The sequence below is a fragment of the Lutra lutra genome, chromosome X, assembly GCF_902655055.1.
Source record: "Lutra lutra chromosome X, mLutLut1.2, whole genome shotgun sequence".
Lineage (NCBI taxonomy): Eukaryota > Metazoa > Chordata > Mammalia > Carnivora > Mustelidae > Lutra > Lutra lutra.
Genome location: NC_062296.1, coordinates 27,252,006 through 27,267,788, shown reverse-complemented (window position 1 = coordinate 27,267,788; position 15,783 = coordinate 27,252,006). Strand labels below are relative to the sequence as shown.

The following is a 15,783-nucleotide window of genomic DNA, read 5'->3' as shown; positions in this document are numbered from 1 at the left end:
ACAACTGGCTTTCTTGCCTCACCACAGGAAGTGGACTGGGTGAGTTCTCATATCACATGTTTAACAGAGGGCACTGAATGGTGTCTGCGGGACACCTGCCGTTGGCCGGGGCGGGGGGGGGGGGGGGGGGGGGGGGGGAAGCCCTGCCGGCCCAAGGGCCAAGAGTGGGGAAGGAACTTACCGGGCAGCCTTCAGCTCCTGGGAGGTGGGAGGCACAGCCCGAGTCTGGCTAACCTGGGCTATTGAGGAGGCTGACTGTGGAACCCGTGGCCTAGGCAACCTGCGTCAGGCTTGGTCACTCATAGTGCGGGCTTGTCAAAGGCATCCATCTTTAATCCTTTCCTCTCCCTTGACTTCCCTCTCCAACCCCACCTCTCCAAAAAAATAAAAAGGAAAAGAAAAGAAAAAAAGAAAAAAAAACAACAACACAAATACATCTGACCTCTTTGCTGTACTTTAAAAAAAAAAAATTGTCCTAAACTTCCTTCCCGCTCTCTACGATTAATTGCAAATTATAATTGGGAAGTCATACGATTGATAGTGAAATACGACCCAACCTCTAGAGTTAGGCTTTCAGGTTCAACAGGCAGTATGTGCCGATCTGAACGAGGTTCGTGTTTGTTTTTGTTTTTCTTTTCTTTTCCCCAGATTTATTGAGGTGTAAATGGCAAATGAAAGTGTCTATGTTTAAAGTACACAACACGAAGAGCTGGCATAAAATGAGGTTTTTGTATATTAAGAGTCCAGGGGTTTCCAGAGCGGATTGTGTGCACCCCGGAGATGGATGGGTAAAGCAGTCCACTGATCTATGGAAGAAACTACCTGAACTCTCGTTTCCCATTTATTGTTTATCTAAAATGGTAAAAAAAGAAATTAAGCCTTGCAAATTTTCAAGAAACAGACTGTCACTGGCGCCCCCCCCCCACCCCGGCCTTGTGAGATGCCAAGGTGGGCTGCCTTGCCAGGAGGAAAGCAAGATCCTAGAGGCGACCAGTTGTTGTTGACGGCGGAGCATTTAATGTGTACTCGGACTGTGTGATCTAGTTTTAACTAAACCAGTCCCTACAAAATGGGCAAGTGCTTTGGAAAGGCTCCTGCTAAGATGACTCTAATAATGTAAGCAGAAGCGAGCCACAAGAAAATGGCAGAGCTGACACTTCTCCCAGGATGAACTTTTTGTCAGCCACATCGTGGGACTGACGTTAAAAAACAAGGATGCCACCTTATACGGGGACAGATGGCAGCGACACTTGTGGTGAGAGCAGCAGACTAATGTCTAGAAATGTTGAATCACTACGCTGTACGCCTGAAAGTAATGCAACATGACGGTGTGTCAACTCTACTCAAATTAACAAAAAAATCTTTAACCAATGCCAGTGATAATCTAAGTCATATCTGATATGTAGGCCCAAAATATTCAAAATCATCTAGTGCGGTATTTCAAGTAAGGATTTATGGCCACTATCTTTCACGTTCATTCTTTGAAATTTTAGTGTTAGTATGAAGGTATTAAAAATTACTGTTTTTAATCTAATCTTTGGATTTCCATTTTTGTATGTTTTAGGAACATGTCTAAAACTTACAAATGAATAAATACATACATTTTAGAAGTAAATATTCCGCATATCTTTTCTTATAGCAGTGTAGGAGTACTTTGGAGATCAGTGCTGTCGGTCACAGAGCATCAAGCTGTCCTCAGATTTCAGGAAGATCCGGGGAGCCCCATTATATATAGGAGAGTAGATGCCCCAAGAGAAAAGGACCTTAGACTAAGGTTAACACTGCTAGATAGTAACCTCTCCTAGACTGGAAAAACCAAGGTCCTAAAGAATGAGGTGCCTTGCCCGGGATCACACCACTATTCTGGACAGAGCCCCAATTCTTCTGATTCTCAGTCTAGTGCTCTTCTTAATGGGCCCAGAGTTGCCTCTCTAAACACATATAGGGAAAACTCAAGGAGGAAAAACTGAGCAAACACTAGAAACTCAAGCAGAATTGAAAACCGTCAGAGTAGAACCTGAAAGACGAGCCAGAAAGCCACCAAGACCTACCTATGCCTTTTATACTTACAATAACTCCTGGGTAATAACCTCCGACGGTCACATTCTGGGTCCTGGTGGTGGCGGCAAGGCCCACCGTGAGAATTAACACGGACACAATGAGCAAGGTCACGGTGACGTAGATGGAGTTTCGTTTCCTTCGATTGAAGGCTCCTGAAAGCACACAGAGAAGCTGAAATTGCTCATTTCGGCCAGAGAAGGAATGGACTTAAAGGAAAAATCATTAGGAAGGTCTCCCTTTCCTACTTCAGCTGGTCACTGGGGTTATCTCTGGGCAGAGGAATTACTGGGAAGGGATGGCATTTCAGTTTTTTTGCCATCGTCAGGTGCCACGTTTACAATTAAAAAAAAAAAGACAAACTCATATTTCCAGTTGGAAAATGAACAACAGAAGAAATCTTACCAGTTACATAGAAATGAACCAAAAACAAATTTGGGGGCTTTCGGCATTCTGTAAAAGATGTGTCATACCTACTTAGTAGAGTGGTTTTTTTTAGGCTAAATTATGAGGTGTGTGATAAATGGGAAGTGTGCGTGTGGAGATATTAAATGAAAATATCTTAAAGCCAATATGCGACCAAGAAGGGTTTTTTCATAAGCTGGAGATAGGAAATTTCATTTTCAGTGTAAATATCACAACCAAGCCAGGTACTGGGATTTTTTTTTTTCATTTATTTCTGACATTTGCCACCTCATGTATAAACTTTCAAATGGTGTGTTGGCAAGATCTGTCACATAATAAATGTGTGTAATAAAGTAAGTGTTTGGAGGCCATTAGTCCACAAAGATATGTATCAGGGGAGGTAGATGGGGAAGATTATAACTTATACACATTTAGGCTTATGTGAGGGTGACATAAATATAAATGACAAGAAACCCGTTCCACTCAGTGCTTATCAGACACGATAGCGCAAACCAATATATATTTTTTGAAAACAGGCTTATTAAGTCAGATAGAAAAATGGTATCTAGACTCACTTTTGAATTTAATTAAAAAAAAAAAAGGAATGGAGCACCACCCCACACTCTGCCTGCATTTTTGTGGCTTGGGGAAGGGACTCTCAGCGGGAAGTACTAGGCATGAGTTCCCACCTAGGAGTTCTGTAAACAGAAGCAAAGAGGGGCGGAGGGGGGGTTGGTGGTGGGAGAGTCCAGTTCTCTAGCGAGAAGGATGAAGCAGCGGGGAGCCTTATGATGGGGTCGCCCACCCAGGCAGCTTGAGTGGCATTTATGGGCCTAAAGAGGCCACTAGAATCTGCTCCCAGGACCTCGTCATTCTGAAAGGCCTCACTGCAGCCTCAAGGCAGCAGCTGCCTTTGAAGCCGCCCAGACTGCACCACTGGGAGGGAGGGGAGAGGGGATGAAGGAAGGGGGAGGGAGGCGAGACAGAGAGCGAGACCCAGGCCAGGTGGGGGAGGGAAGGGCTGTGGCCGGCCCGCGCAGCCCACAGCCGCTCTGCCCTCCTGGTGTGGATGCAGAGTGCCAGGAGTGCCAACCCTGGGTTCGAGCCACCATCCATCTTGTCTTCCCCAGTGCGGGCCCCGCCGAGGGCTCCAAGGGAGGTGGGAGGGGCTGGCAGTCTCCCCTGACGTCAGCCTGGAAAGTGAGGGACATGACTCATCAGGGTCATTTCTAATGCGATCCCGTTCTGAGACTATTTCACATTGAAATGTAGAAGAGCCGTTATAGGCACCCACAGACTATAAAGAGCCAGACCTCGACCTGGGAGCAGAGGTGGGGAGAGATGGGAGATGAGGCTCCTCTCCAGTGGGGCCTGAGTCCAGCCTCCACGGGGAAGAGCATAAAGGACCACTAGTGACACCTGTGACATCAGGGCCCTTGGTGAAAGATGGCTGTTTGGAATGCAAATGGCAAGCTGATTGGTGGAAACGCTGGGAGCAGGGTTGGGAGAGGGGGTCTGGAGGGGTGGGGCAGGGGAAGGGGGGCCCAAGATTTATTTCCTGTTCACCTGAAGCTTAGTTATCCTTTGTTGGCATCTCGAGGGGCCATAAATGAATGTCTAAACCAGGGTCCCCAAGTCTGTTTGATGATGGGTGCTTCTCGGTGAATCTGTGAGTTGGTTTCGCAGAGGGGCTCTAACCTAAACCTATCAACATCGCCTCCCAATTCCACCTGCCTTCTCCTCTGTCTCTCACCCCATCTTAGTGCTCCCCTGCCTCAAATGAACAAAAGACAGCGAGGGAACATCTGGAGACAACAAGGGTATCTCTGTGACACAGAAACTGTCTCAACACCTCACACGGAAAACACACAACTTTAGAGACTAAACGGCTGCGCGGGGCGGGGGGGGGGGGTGCGTGTGTATGGTCTTTCTAATTTTTTTCAGTATCACTCGCCTGCTCGTTCCCTGCCAAGTGGCTTTAAATCCTATTCACAGCTCTTGGGTCTCCTTTGTAAATATCACTCTAGCTCTTAAAAGCACAGGAGTCAGGTCAGAAAAGTGACTCAGCAAACCACATGGTGTCATTTGAAAATCTATTTTTTCCCCCCTGCTTTAGAACCTGAATTGAAAATCCAGTCAGTTGAGAAACTCGGGCAAAGATCCTACAGATTGACAGGGGCCTTGCCTCCGGATAGGATTTGCTTTGAAAATTCCTAAGAAAACTCTCTTATCGCTAGGTTGAACAGCTTTTCCCTGTCTCCTTCACACCCTCCACCAAGTCACTAGAAGGAGTATAATTGTGTAAGATAAAATTATTTCTAGTGGCGCCTGGGGAGTTGACCATCATAAGGAACCCTGGAGAGGGGGCCGAATGCTTTTAAAAAGTGAAGAATCACCTCTCCATTTACCTTTAGTGTCAATTCGACTTAAAAGTCACATCTACTTAGAACAAGACACACCTGTTCTCCGAATGTGTGGTTCAGGCTTCTAGAAGGTAGCTCATTGTGTCTGTTTAGGACATTTTCCTGGTGGTTGTTTCGTTTTAGAAGGGAGCCCTATTCTTATTAGGGTACAATTTGGGGCCTGCCTTAGATGTTCCCGTGAACACAGGAACATCTGACTCTGATTTTGTCTAGTTAGTCAACCCACCAAAAACCTCTGGCCGATACCGTAAGGTGCTTAAACAAAGCTGGGGGTACTTGAAAATGGTGCCTATCGCAGTGTTTGATACCTAGCGAGCGAGCAGTCAATACTTGTTGAATAAACAAGAGGCAACATATCAGAATCGTTTCCCTTCTAATCAAAAAGACGGGAGGATTGTATGAATAAATATAAGCTGTGTTCGTAGAAATGATTTTTTAAAATAGGGCACACCTGACAGGGTCCCCAGAACTAAAAGGCTTCTGGTCACCTGGTACCACACACCCCCAGTGTCTCTCACTGGCCGGCCTACTTGGTGCCCAGGACATTTCTGTTTAAAGGACAACAGCCACCCCTGCAACCAACAGCAGTGGGAGAGTCTGAAATCCCCGTCACTGGCATCGCCTGCCCCCCTCCGCCCCCAGCAGCCTCCCTGCAGAGCTACTGCAGCCCTCCCTCTCTGCAGTGCCCCACCCCCACCCCAGATTCCCCGTGACGCTCTAGAAGCACCCAATTATTTGCTGTCTCCACCCTTCCAGATACAGCCTGGTCCCCCCCTTGGTCTGAGCCCCCACCCGCACTGCAGTCTTTGAATGTGAGTCCCTCCCTTCCTCTAAAACCTGCTCAAAACTCACCTCCTCCAAAAGTTTTTCTTCCCAAGCCTACTGTATTCTAATCGCTCCTTATTTCATGTTCCAGAGTCCCTATATACTTTGCTCAGTACACATGTTAACTGTAACTGCTACAGTCACCGTTGTAATTGTGGGTCTGGTACACAGCCCATATGATAAATCCAGCTCCAGGATGATGTAGCTGACAGGAAGGAAGGTGTAGGCTGCCAGAAGGTGGGATGATTGTCTCTGCTTACTCATGTTTTACCTTGTGCATGTTCTTGATTACCCCCTTGATTATAGGGTGTACTGGCTATCAGAGTGCAGCCAGGACAAGGGCCCAGTAGCCTGTCCTGTACACTATGTTGTTGATGACTGGCTAACTTGGGGGGCTCGTCTTTTGAACCAATTAGGCTTTGCTTACCTGAGTCAGCTTTGCCACACAAGGAGGGTCCTGGGAAGTCCCAGCCTCAAGCAGCCGGAAACAGGTGGCTGCCCACACAAGAGCCTCAAGACTCTGCCAATCTCCCAAACATTTCCTTAAAGGCGCTGATATCCCGCAGCGCCCCCGCCCCTCCCCCTTTTGCAGTTCTTTAACCAGAGGCGTCCAAGGCCGCTGGCGAATTGTTATCGCGAGGGAAGGAGGGCCCCGCTGTAGTAGAGGTGCCTCAGAGCCTGCGGGCAGTGTTGAAAAAAGGGAGACGGGGGTTGCTGGGAGGGGGATGTAGGGGCGCTGTTCAAATGACCATCTTCATATTGCCAAGTGCCCCCTCTGTTCCCAGCCTTGTACTAACTGCTCATCCCCAGGCAGCCAGCAAACGTAGCGTGCAGGCACCTTGGTGCAGAGTGTGTCTGTGTGTTTTAAATGTTATTGTTTGGGCTGCGGTTGTGTCTTGCCTGTAGGGGGAATCCCCTCAGAAATGCTGTCCCTTGGGGGTCTGAAACGCTAACCCCCACCTCCACTTCTCCTCCCCCGCCATGCAAGGGAAGGTGGCGTTGCCAGAGCTAAGTGGGAGTCGCTCCTAAACAGCCTAGACGCTGATTCAGGCCTGGGTTGTGCGGGCCCCGAGCCAGGGAACTCCGGGGAGAGTCCCCTGTCCAAACTGTGGAAACCCAGGGTTACCACTCGACTCAGGAATTTGCTAGTGCCCTCGGTGTGCGGACTTTACAAAGTGGGAGGCGTGGAGCAGGCTCGCGCGTCTGTAAGGGCTCTGTGATCCTCCTCCCGCAGTATCGAGTCTGGGCTGGGCGAAGCCCACTCAGCTTCTTGTTGCGCAGACCTTTCGAGAAACGCAAGACTGGCCCAGGGCCCCTAGGAACCCAAGAAAGAACTCTCTTCGTCTTGCTCCACAACCCACAGAGCCGTGTGTCAAGCAGCAACATTTAAAGCCCTGGACCCCTACCCGGCCCGCTCCCCTACAGGCAGACGGCGCGGCGCGGGAGGCCCGCTTTGCAGGTGGTTGTGGCCCGCGGCGGGATTGCGCGCTGCGGACCCTCGCAACTCTCCCCCCCAACCCTCCCTGGCGCCACAGTCTGGCGTCGGGGAGCCAGGGGCTGCGCTGGCGCCACAGCTGGCCAAGGTGAGGAGTGCATTCCGTGTTCCCGTGTGCGCGCGCGTGCGTGTGTGTTTGTGTGTGTGTGTGCGCGCGCGTGTGTGTGTGTGTGTGCGTGTTTGTGTGTGTGTGCCTGCGCGCTTGTGTTAGACAGCTGGAGGGAATCTGGTACTGCTGGGTTCTGGATTCGGACCCAAGTCCTTGGCCTCATTTGGACCACGTTGCAAATAACTAGACCTTAAAAATAAAACAAACAAACAAATTCTTATGCTGAATATGCAAAAGCATTGAATATACGGATCTTCCCACCATCGAGGAGATGACACTTTCTGGGGCCCCTCCGGTGAACGAATTCTGTTGAGACCCAGTCTTACGCAGGCAATAGGGAGCTCACATAGGGGGGTTCAACCTTCCTCCCGCCCCCCCCTCTTGAGATGTTCCCGCAAATTCATCGGAGACCTAAGCAGATTGGATAGCAGGAATTCTGAACGGAGGAAATTTGCAGAATGTAAAGTATGTTGGCAAGAGATAATTCGATTTGGTTAGAGTGTATCCGAGGCGAATTTTAAGATTAGGTGGGATCATGGTTTGACAATCCCCTCCCGCTCTCCCGGGCTCCAAATTAATTTCTCCGCCCAGTGAAATCATAGGGTTTGGGAAGGTGCCTAACAGCTGAGGGGGACTGGGTTTGTGTTTTGTTTCTAACTACCAAAAAGCAGCTTCGAGGGGCAGCCAAGTTGATGCCTAGAGGTAGCTGTCCCCAGATGTGATGAGGAAAAGTGTTGAACCAAATCAGGCTAGTGGGTCCCCCCTCCCCCTCCATTCCACCCCGAGAGAGAAAGCGCGACTTCAGAAGATGCGCGGGCTCGCTCTGGCTCTTTCTTTCTCGTGCTCTCACTCGTCCCCCCCCCCCTTTTTTTTTCCACACTCACGCATTTTTATTCCGTGCATTTGGAGCAGAATAGGAATCAAATTCAAGGAATGTTGATCCTGCTGCTGCAGATGGCAGGGCTGGGCTGTCTTGAGTGATTCCTTAGGAATTCCCCTCCCGCCAGCCCCCCTCCTTTCTTCTCCCCCCCGCCCATCCCCCAGGGTTGCGCAAACCCCCCCCCCCTTCAGCGAGGTGCAAGTCCGCCCCCCCCACCACTGCAGCTCTGAATTTCTGGGCACCTTCGACAGAATTGGAAGGGGGCAAGGACTTTGCTTCTCCTAATGTCGTTAGTCGTGAGCTCTTAGAAGTGACGGGGACTTTGCAAAGAGGGAGCGTCGGATGGAAAGCGAAGGCGCAGGTTGCAGGGAAGTGTTTTGATCCCCAGACAGCTGGAATTTACCACTGGCTGCAAGTCTGTCGGCAGGCGCACACAAACACGCACACACCCGCACTCCGGGGCAGGGATACTCCGACGCAAGCTTGGCGCTCGCATCTCCGCGCGTCGCCCCCGCCCCCCGCCGGGCCGCTCCCCTGGGGCTCTGGTCGGCGACCCAGACGCTGGGGTGCGCGGACCCCTACCTAGCCCCGCTTCCCGGCTCCCGGGGCGGCCCGGCGCTCTTAGTCCAGAAGGCAGTGCACTCACCCCTAGCTGCCGCCGCCCCTAGGAAGGGCGGCTGGACTTACCCATGGAATCGGGCAGGGACATGTCGCTGGACCGCTGCTGAGTCAGGGACTGATGCATGGTGAAAGCTGCCCTGTGGCCCCGGCCCCCGAATCTGCTTCACGCGCCCCCGGCTCAGGGCGCCCCGCAGAGCATCCTACTCCGCGGCTGCCGCTCCCCGTCCCTCCGAGAGCTGAGAGAGACTGCCTCTGGTTGCGAGCTGCAGCCCAAGTGCCGCCTCCCCCTCCCTTCCCCTCTTCTCCCTCCCTCCTCTTCTGCCTCCCTCTGCTCCGGGAGGCAGCAGCATAGCAGCGGCGTGCGCTTGCGCAAGACCCCCCCTCCCTCCCCCCTTGGCCCCCCCATCCTAGTTATCCACCTCCCAGCCTCCCAAGCCAGACAGGGAGCCGTTTTAGCCCCTTGGGGCTCAGGGCTGCGCAGAGAAAGAGGGGGAGGCTACAGCCTGGGGCCAATCGGCCTTCTCTGTAGTTTGGAGAGAGGGTCTTGGGCAAACGTCCTGTTCTAGGATTTATAATTGGGTAGGGGGCAGAGTCAGAGGTTCAGAGCTGATGAATACACACACACACACACACACACACACACACACACACACACACGAATGAGCGCACGCGCAGGGGCGCACACACACACACACATTTGTGCAGGTTTGGTCTTAGTGCTTCCAGAATGACATAATGGAGCTGGAGATGATCCAGAGAAGGGCCACTCTATAATCAAGGGGGTGGGGGAGGGGAGAGGGGGCTGCCATATGAAGATAGATTAAACAAACGCAGACTCTTTAGTCTAGAAAGATGAAGGCTGGGAAGGGATGTGACCAGAGTGTATAAAATTATGCAGAGATGGAGAGAGGGAACACAGCCTTATTCACCAGATCTGAGAATTCTAGAACCAACAGCCCCCTAAGAGCTAGAAGGAGATTCAGCTAAAGCAAATACGACTTTGCATCAGCACCATTCCAGTCTGTGCTTTGGTCAAGATGCTTTTAGGTCAGGGGTCTCATTTTCTCATCGCAGCAGCCATGCAAGACAGGAAGAGGAAGTATCCATAATCCCATTTTACAGATGAAGAGACTGAATCGCAGAGAAGACACGAAATTTTCCTGTAGCCACTCAGCCCGTAAGTGGCAGAGGTGGGATTTGATCCTAGATCTGTTGGACTCCCAGCTCAGTGCTCTTGCTGCTATGGCAGCTGAAAAGGAAGATTATATGGCATATTGAAAACTCAAGGCACTCTAGCCCCAAGAGGGACAACAGGATGAAAACGCCAGTAGCTTTGGAAAAAGTGAAACAGTCATGGCTGCCAGTATCCACTGTGGATTGCTAAGGGAAACTGAGGGTGAAGGGGGACTGTCCTTGAACTTGGAGGACAGCAAAGCCCCTCCTAACCGATCCTTCCAGGCCCTATTAGGATATTGAGCTGGAATCACTATGTTGTCTGCCCAGAGAGTGGCTTTGAGTCCTCAAAACAGCAGCAGAACAGAATGAGGCAGAAGGTGAGGAAGAGGGTAACAGCAGGCTGGCAGTTCCCTCTGGCAACTCAGCCCTCTGAGCCCCGCATCCCACGGAATTTACCTGTTTGAAGGCATCCATTCTGTTTCAGTGAGAGCTCCCAGGTCCTCACTGCCAGGTCTCTTTCCAACCACCTCCCCTGATGACGGGGGGGGGGGGGGGGGGGGGGGACGCGTCTTCCCAGAAAAAAGAAAGAAAGAAAGAAATCAAGTACAAAACTCTCCTGAGAGTCAATGGGATGGAAGAGAACTCAGGTTCTTTCCAGCTCTCACTGATCTACTGGAAGGCTTTGTTTCCTTATCCACAAAACGAACCAAGAGCCCTTGCCCTTTCCCATCTTCCAAAGGAAGAAAAGATGCTTCCTGAAGGTTAAAAGGTTAAAAGGAAGCCCTTTGTAAAACACTTGGGCCCCCCAGAGGCCCGGCTGAATGGCCCCTGAGGGTATTATCAGCAGCCTTACACTGTAGATGTGGTTTAGAAATCTGGGATATATGTCTTAGATAGAGACAGGATGCCCACTGATGTACACGTGTGTGTCTTAAGCATGCTTGGCTCGAGTGTTAATCTCCATAAGCCCCACAAGAGCAGACAGCAGTCCTGTACTTATATTTTTGCCGTGTTTGTCTTCAGTCCTGTTTACTAATCTCTCCCCACCCTCTTCACGCTAAGTATCTCATGTACCTAATGTGAAGATCTCCAGCAACCAGCGCTGATTTCTCAGGAGTACTATATAACTAACTGGTTTTGTTTCTGTGGAAGTAGTCTTGAAGAAACGAGGGTTTGGGGCGCCTGGGTGGCTCAGTCCTTAAGCATCCGCCTTTAGCTCAGATCATGGTCCCAGGGTCCTGAGATCAAGTCCCACATGGGGCTCCCTGCTCAGCGGGAAGTCTGCTTCTCCCTCTCCCACTCCCCCTGCTTGTGTTCCCTCTCTTGCTGTGTGTCTCTCTGTCAAGTAAATGCATCTTTAAAAAAGAAAAAGAAAAAAGAAACGAGGGTTTACACAGGCTGGGAAAGACAGATTTCCACATTCTTTGGAGATTTGGGCTCCCCTCCAGCAACCAGAGAGCTAGAGATCCCTGAAGAAGCCAAATAGAAACTTGTTACTGTGCTGGTGTCGGTGGACAGAGGCCTTTCCAACTTTAGCACACTGCCCATTAAATGACACAGAGGGCCCATGTAATTTGACCTTTATAATCAAAGCCATAAACGAGTGAGGTACCCTTAAGGGGGGGGGGGGGCTTGTTTTATGCAACATCTGTATTCCCAAATCCTGCATGAAAATTAAAAGGTATTTTAAAAAGTATGAGAGGAGCTGACTATTTAGAAGAACTGCCTACTTATATTTCCTTCATCCTGTCTCTTGGGGTACCTTATGGGACTTGGAACACAGCAGGCTCTCAGTCAAGTTAAAAATGACTTTGAGACCAGGAGCAGTGACTGTAGCGGCAGCTGCAGCCGCTCAGTGAGTAGTGGTAGTCCTCTCTCCAGAGATGGTGTGCTTATTTGGACAGAGGATCTGGGATAAGGGGAGGGACTAGAATGGGAGCTTGGAAAAGAAAAGGAGGAAAAAAAAAAAAAACCGCAACCCACATTTCAACCAAGCCTGGTACAAAGACGCCCTTTCCTCAAAAAAAAAAAAAAAAAAAAAAAAAAAAAAAAAAAAAGTTATTTTACTCTGAATGATCTGGACAATTAGAAAACAAGAGGTAATTTTTTTCATGGGCTCCACCCTGATTTTTTTTTCCATAGATTTTTTTTCATAGTCAGAACGCATGTAGATTTTATACGGTAATAGGCTCATAGTAAAATTTACCAATAGGAGAGCCACCTAGATGAAGGAACAGGTCTTTCATGCCAGCAAGGCTACTATTAAAACTGCTTGGTTAGCTTCTGATAAAGAAGAAATTATTAAAATGGCTTAAAATAAATCCTTTTCATTGCAAGCTTAATCAAGCATATGATGTTGCCCTAGGTTGCAAACTGTTTTATAGCACGAGGAAATGCGCCTGCTTCTCTCCATCTTCTTCAAACCGATGATGAGAGCATTCCCTGGAAGCCTTTGGACCACTAGAAAAATGCCAGAGGGCGCTCTGTTTCTCACACATTCACCCTGGGTGTAGCTGTAGCGCTCCGTCACTGCCTTATTTTGAAGATCAATTTGACCAAACCACTGTATAGCCTTCCTGATTCCAAATTTGAGAGATGTGGGCTGGAGGAGTCCTGTGCACATGGATACGTGCACGTCAGGGCGTTCATGCGTGTTTGGAATGGTGGCCACACAAGTATTCCCAAAAGCACGCACGCACATGCCTGGAAACATCCCAGCCATCGTCCGTCCACTCTGGTTATCACCATTCACCTTTGTGCTCGTAGGCTTGAGTCGAGTAAGAATAGAAGGGAGCCTCAGAATCCTTTAGAACCTCAAAGAGTCCAAACATCCCTAATTGAGGTTGAAGTTGTACTTTAGGTCAATGCCTGGTCCCCAGCGCCTGTGCCGCAAACAGCGGAATTGTGATTTCACCCTCGAGGCTCAACTGGTTCCACTTGTCAGCTGCTCATTTACAATTTATTATTTACTTATTTATTTGAGAGAGAGCATGAGCAGGCGGAGGGGCAGTGGGAGAAGCAGTCTCCATCCCAGGACCCTGAGATCATGATCTAAGCCGAAGGCAGTGGCCCAACCCACTGAGCCACCCAGGCGCTGAATGTTTTTAAGGCTTTTCATCCATATTGCCAAACTGTCCTCCAAAGTATTTTGTAGCAAAGGGTCTTCCCACCCTCAGCATGTCCAGCACGTGTGTGGATCCCCACAGTTTCTTGGCTTTGGCTTTGGCTTTGCCTTGCACAGGAGATATTTGTGCACTTAAAACACACCTGGTTACAGCCAGCAATGGGAGGGGTGGGCCTGGAAGCTCAGTGGGAGCTCAGCGGCCCGGGGCATTGGGTGGGAACCACAGGTCTAGGAGGCAGAGGCTGAAAGCAGTCCCAGTAGGGAGAAAACACAGTGTCACCCTCCGCAAGAACCTTAGAAACCTCCAACTGCTTAGTTGTTTTCACTGTTGTGTTCATAACTTTGCTGTGTAGCACACACCCCAAAGTCTTCTTTTTCCGTAGCTTTCAAAATTTCTGTAACGGTCACTTAGTCATGCCCAGTCCGTAGTAGGGACTTAAATACATGCTGAATACAGGGAACTTTAAATCATTGTTGCTTTTTTTCTGCTTCCTGGATTAAAACATGACACTGTAAAAATTCTCCAACCTGCAGAGGCACATGAAGCAGCAAATTACCCTATTCCCCTCAATTCTACTCTCCAGAGATAACAATTTAGGGGCTGAAATGCATTTTCCCTGATTTTTTCTCTTCACGCATGCCTTGGTCGGTTTGTTTTGAGAATGAAATACTCCATTTTTAAAAGCAAACTTTTCAATAATAAAAGAAAATATTTTTTTGTTAAGTGTTATAAGTTCCATTTAATAGCGCTCAAATACACTGCATCCATCTTCGGTCCATCAAACCCAACAGTAGTGATGCTTGCACAACAAAACTCTCTTCAATTTATGTTACAATAACTACTTAGCTCTTATGAGCGAGGAATGGAAATTACAACTCGGATCTGATCACTAATGTGTGATGAAGAGCATCGCGAGAAGTCTATGAAGATGAATATAAAGAAATGGTTGTGGGCGCCTGGGTGGCTCAGTGGGTTAAGTGCCTACCTTGGGCTCAGGTCATGATCCCAGGGTCCTAGGATCGAGTCCCGCCTCGGGTTCCCTGCTCAGTGGGAAGTCTGTTTCTCCCTCCCATTCCCCCCCGCTTGTGTTCCTGCTCTCACTGTGTCTCTCTCTGTCAAATAAATAAATAAAATCTTAAAAAAAAATGGTTGTGATTTCAAAGCACATTGCTTGGAAAATTAACAAAATGTCCAAATACGAGAGGTGTACATGCTTCCAGTGTATTCTTGATAGGAAAGTTCAGAAAAACATCTGTTTCTTACTACCAAAGGGAGGGTTTCTTTTTAAGATCAAAGTCTGTTTTTTTCACAGAATTTCACACTTCCCTAATTTGAAGGCATAAACCAGCAACAGAGAACAATAACGCATGCATCAATGAATACTCTAGGGAAATCTTGATATTCGAAAAGGCTAAATAATGCTTTTGTGAATTTTCGAATAAATTTAACAGAGGTTAATAGTCACCGAATGTTAAGGTTAGAGCGAGACTGGTCAGTGGGTAAACATCATTGCCATATTTTATACAGTAAACTATTTATTGAAGGAAAATCCATACAGAAAAATTCACCACGCATATTACTTTTTAATCAGGGGGAAAAGGTCAGGGGATGAGAGTGAGTGGCCTTAAGGCCACGGGACTGGGTTGGAGGATCAGTCGGTGGGTCTCACAGTTTGGATGTTCTGGTTTACCTGCTAGAAATGGCGGTTGCTGGGGACGGCGGAATAGCGTTCAGTTGAGCTGTAACTGCCGTGTTTCCTTCCTCTAATTAATTACAGAGCTGAGTACATCCTTTCCCTGTATCCCCATCAAAAAATATCCATTAAACATCTAATTAGATGTGGCATTGTCACAGGCAGGGTTGGGGAGGGGTGCATCCAACTGCTTGGTTCAGGTTTGAACTGGAGAGGATTTTTGTGTTCAGTAGTTTCTGGGAATCAATAGATCTGCTCCCAGTTCAAACTGCCCCACAGAGCCTTTAAAAATGTTTACACTCCGTGACCCAGTAATTCCACTTCTGGGAATCTGCACTAAGGAAAGAGAAGTCTGAACTGAGATTTATATGCAAGAATGTCCATGGCAATGTTCTTTATAATAAGGAAAAAAATTGGAAAAAAAAAAAAAACCCTGAAATGCCCCAAGTTAGGGATATGATTAACCAGATAACACAGCCATATGGTGCATATGTTATATAGCTATTAACATTGTGTTTTCAAGTATTAAGGGCATAGAAATATCCCCAGTAATGAGTGAAAAAGTGGGTTGTATATTTTGAACTCAATTTTGTTTAAGATTGCATATATATGCAGAGAAAAGTGACCAGAAGGAAAGTCATGAAGATATTTACTATAGTTAACTCTGGGGAGTGGAATTATAGATGACTACCTTCTTTTTTATACTTTTCTGTGTTTTCCAAATATGTTCGGTGAGCATGTATTATTAACATGAGCCCCCCCCCCAAACCCTGCAAATTCCAGTTTACGAACAAATTAAATAGACCTGTGAATGTTTCATAAATTGCACTCTGTCCTCCCTGCAGTATGGGCTTGGGGCTGCTCAGGACCCACCTGCTTTGGTTCCCTCTCTCTGTGTCTCTCTCTCTCTGTCTCACACAGACAGACAGACACACAAACACACGGCTCTGCTTTCAGTCGTCTTTGCCCGAGT

General features: G+C 48.5%; 1 protein-coding gene across 2 annotated transcripts in view; it reads right to left on the bottom strand.

Annotated features, from left to right (window-relative positions):
• The window catches only part of TMEM255A (transmembrane protein 255A), a 49,186-nt gene extending 40,048 nt beyond the window's left edge, over positions 1-9,138 (bottom strand). Inside the window, exons 1-2 of one of the 2 annotated variants that reach the window (XM_047716723.1) lie at positions 8,883-9,138; positions 2,071-2,213 (exon numbers count right to left, since the gene is read on the bottom strand). In XM_047716723.1, the coding sequence (XP_047572679.1) occupies positions 2,071-2,213; positions 8,883-8,940 (201 nt within the window). In that variant the 5' untranslated portion in view covers positions 8,941-9,138. The remainder of the gene's footprint in view (positions 1-2,070; positions 2,214-8,882) is intronic. The other variant, XM_047716724.1, reaches the window with a different exon arrangement.
• Positions 9,139-15,783: the final 6,645 nt, after the last annotated feature.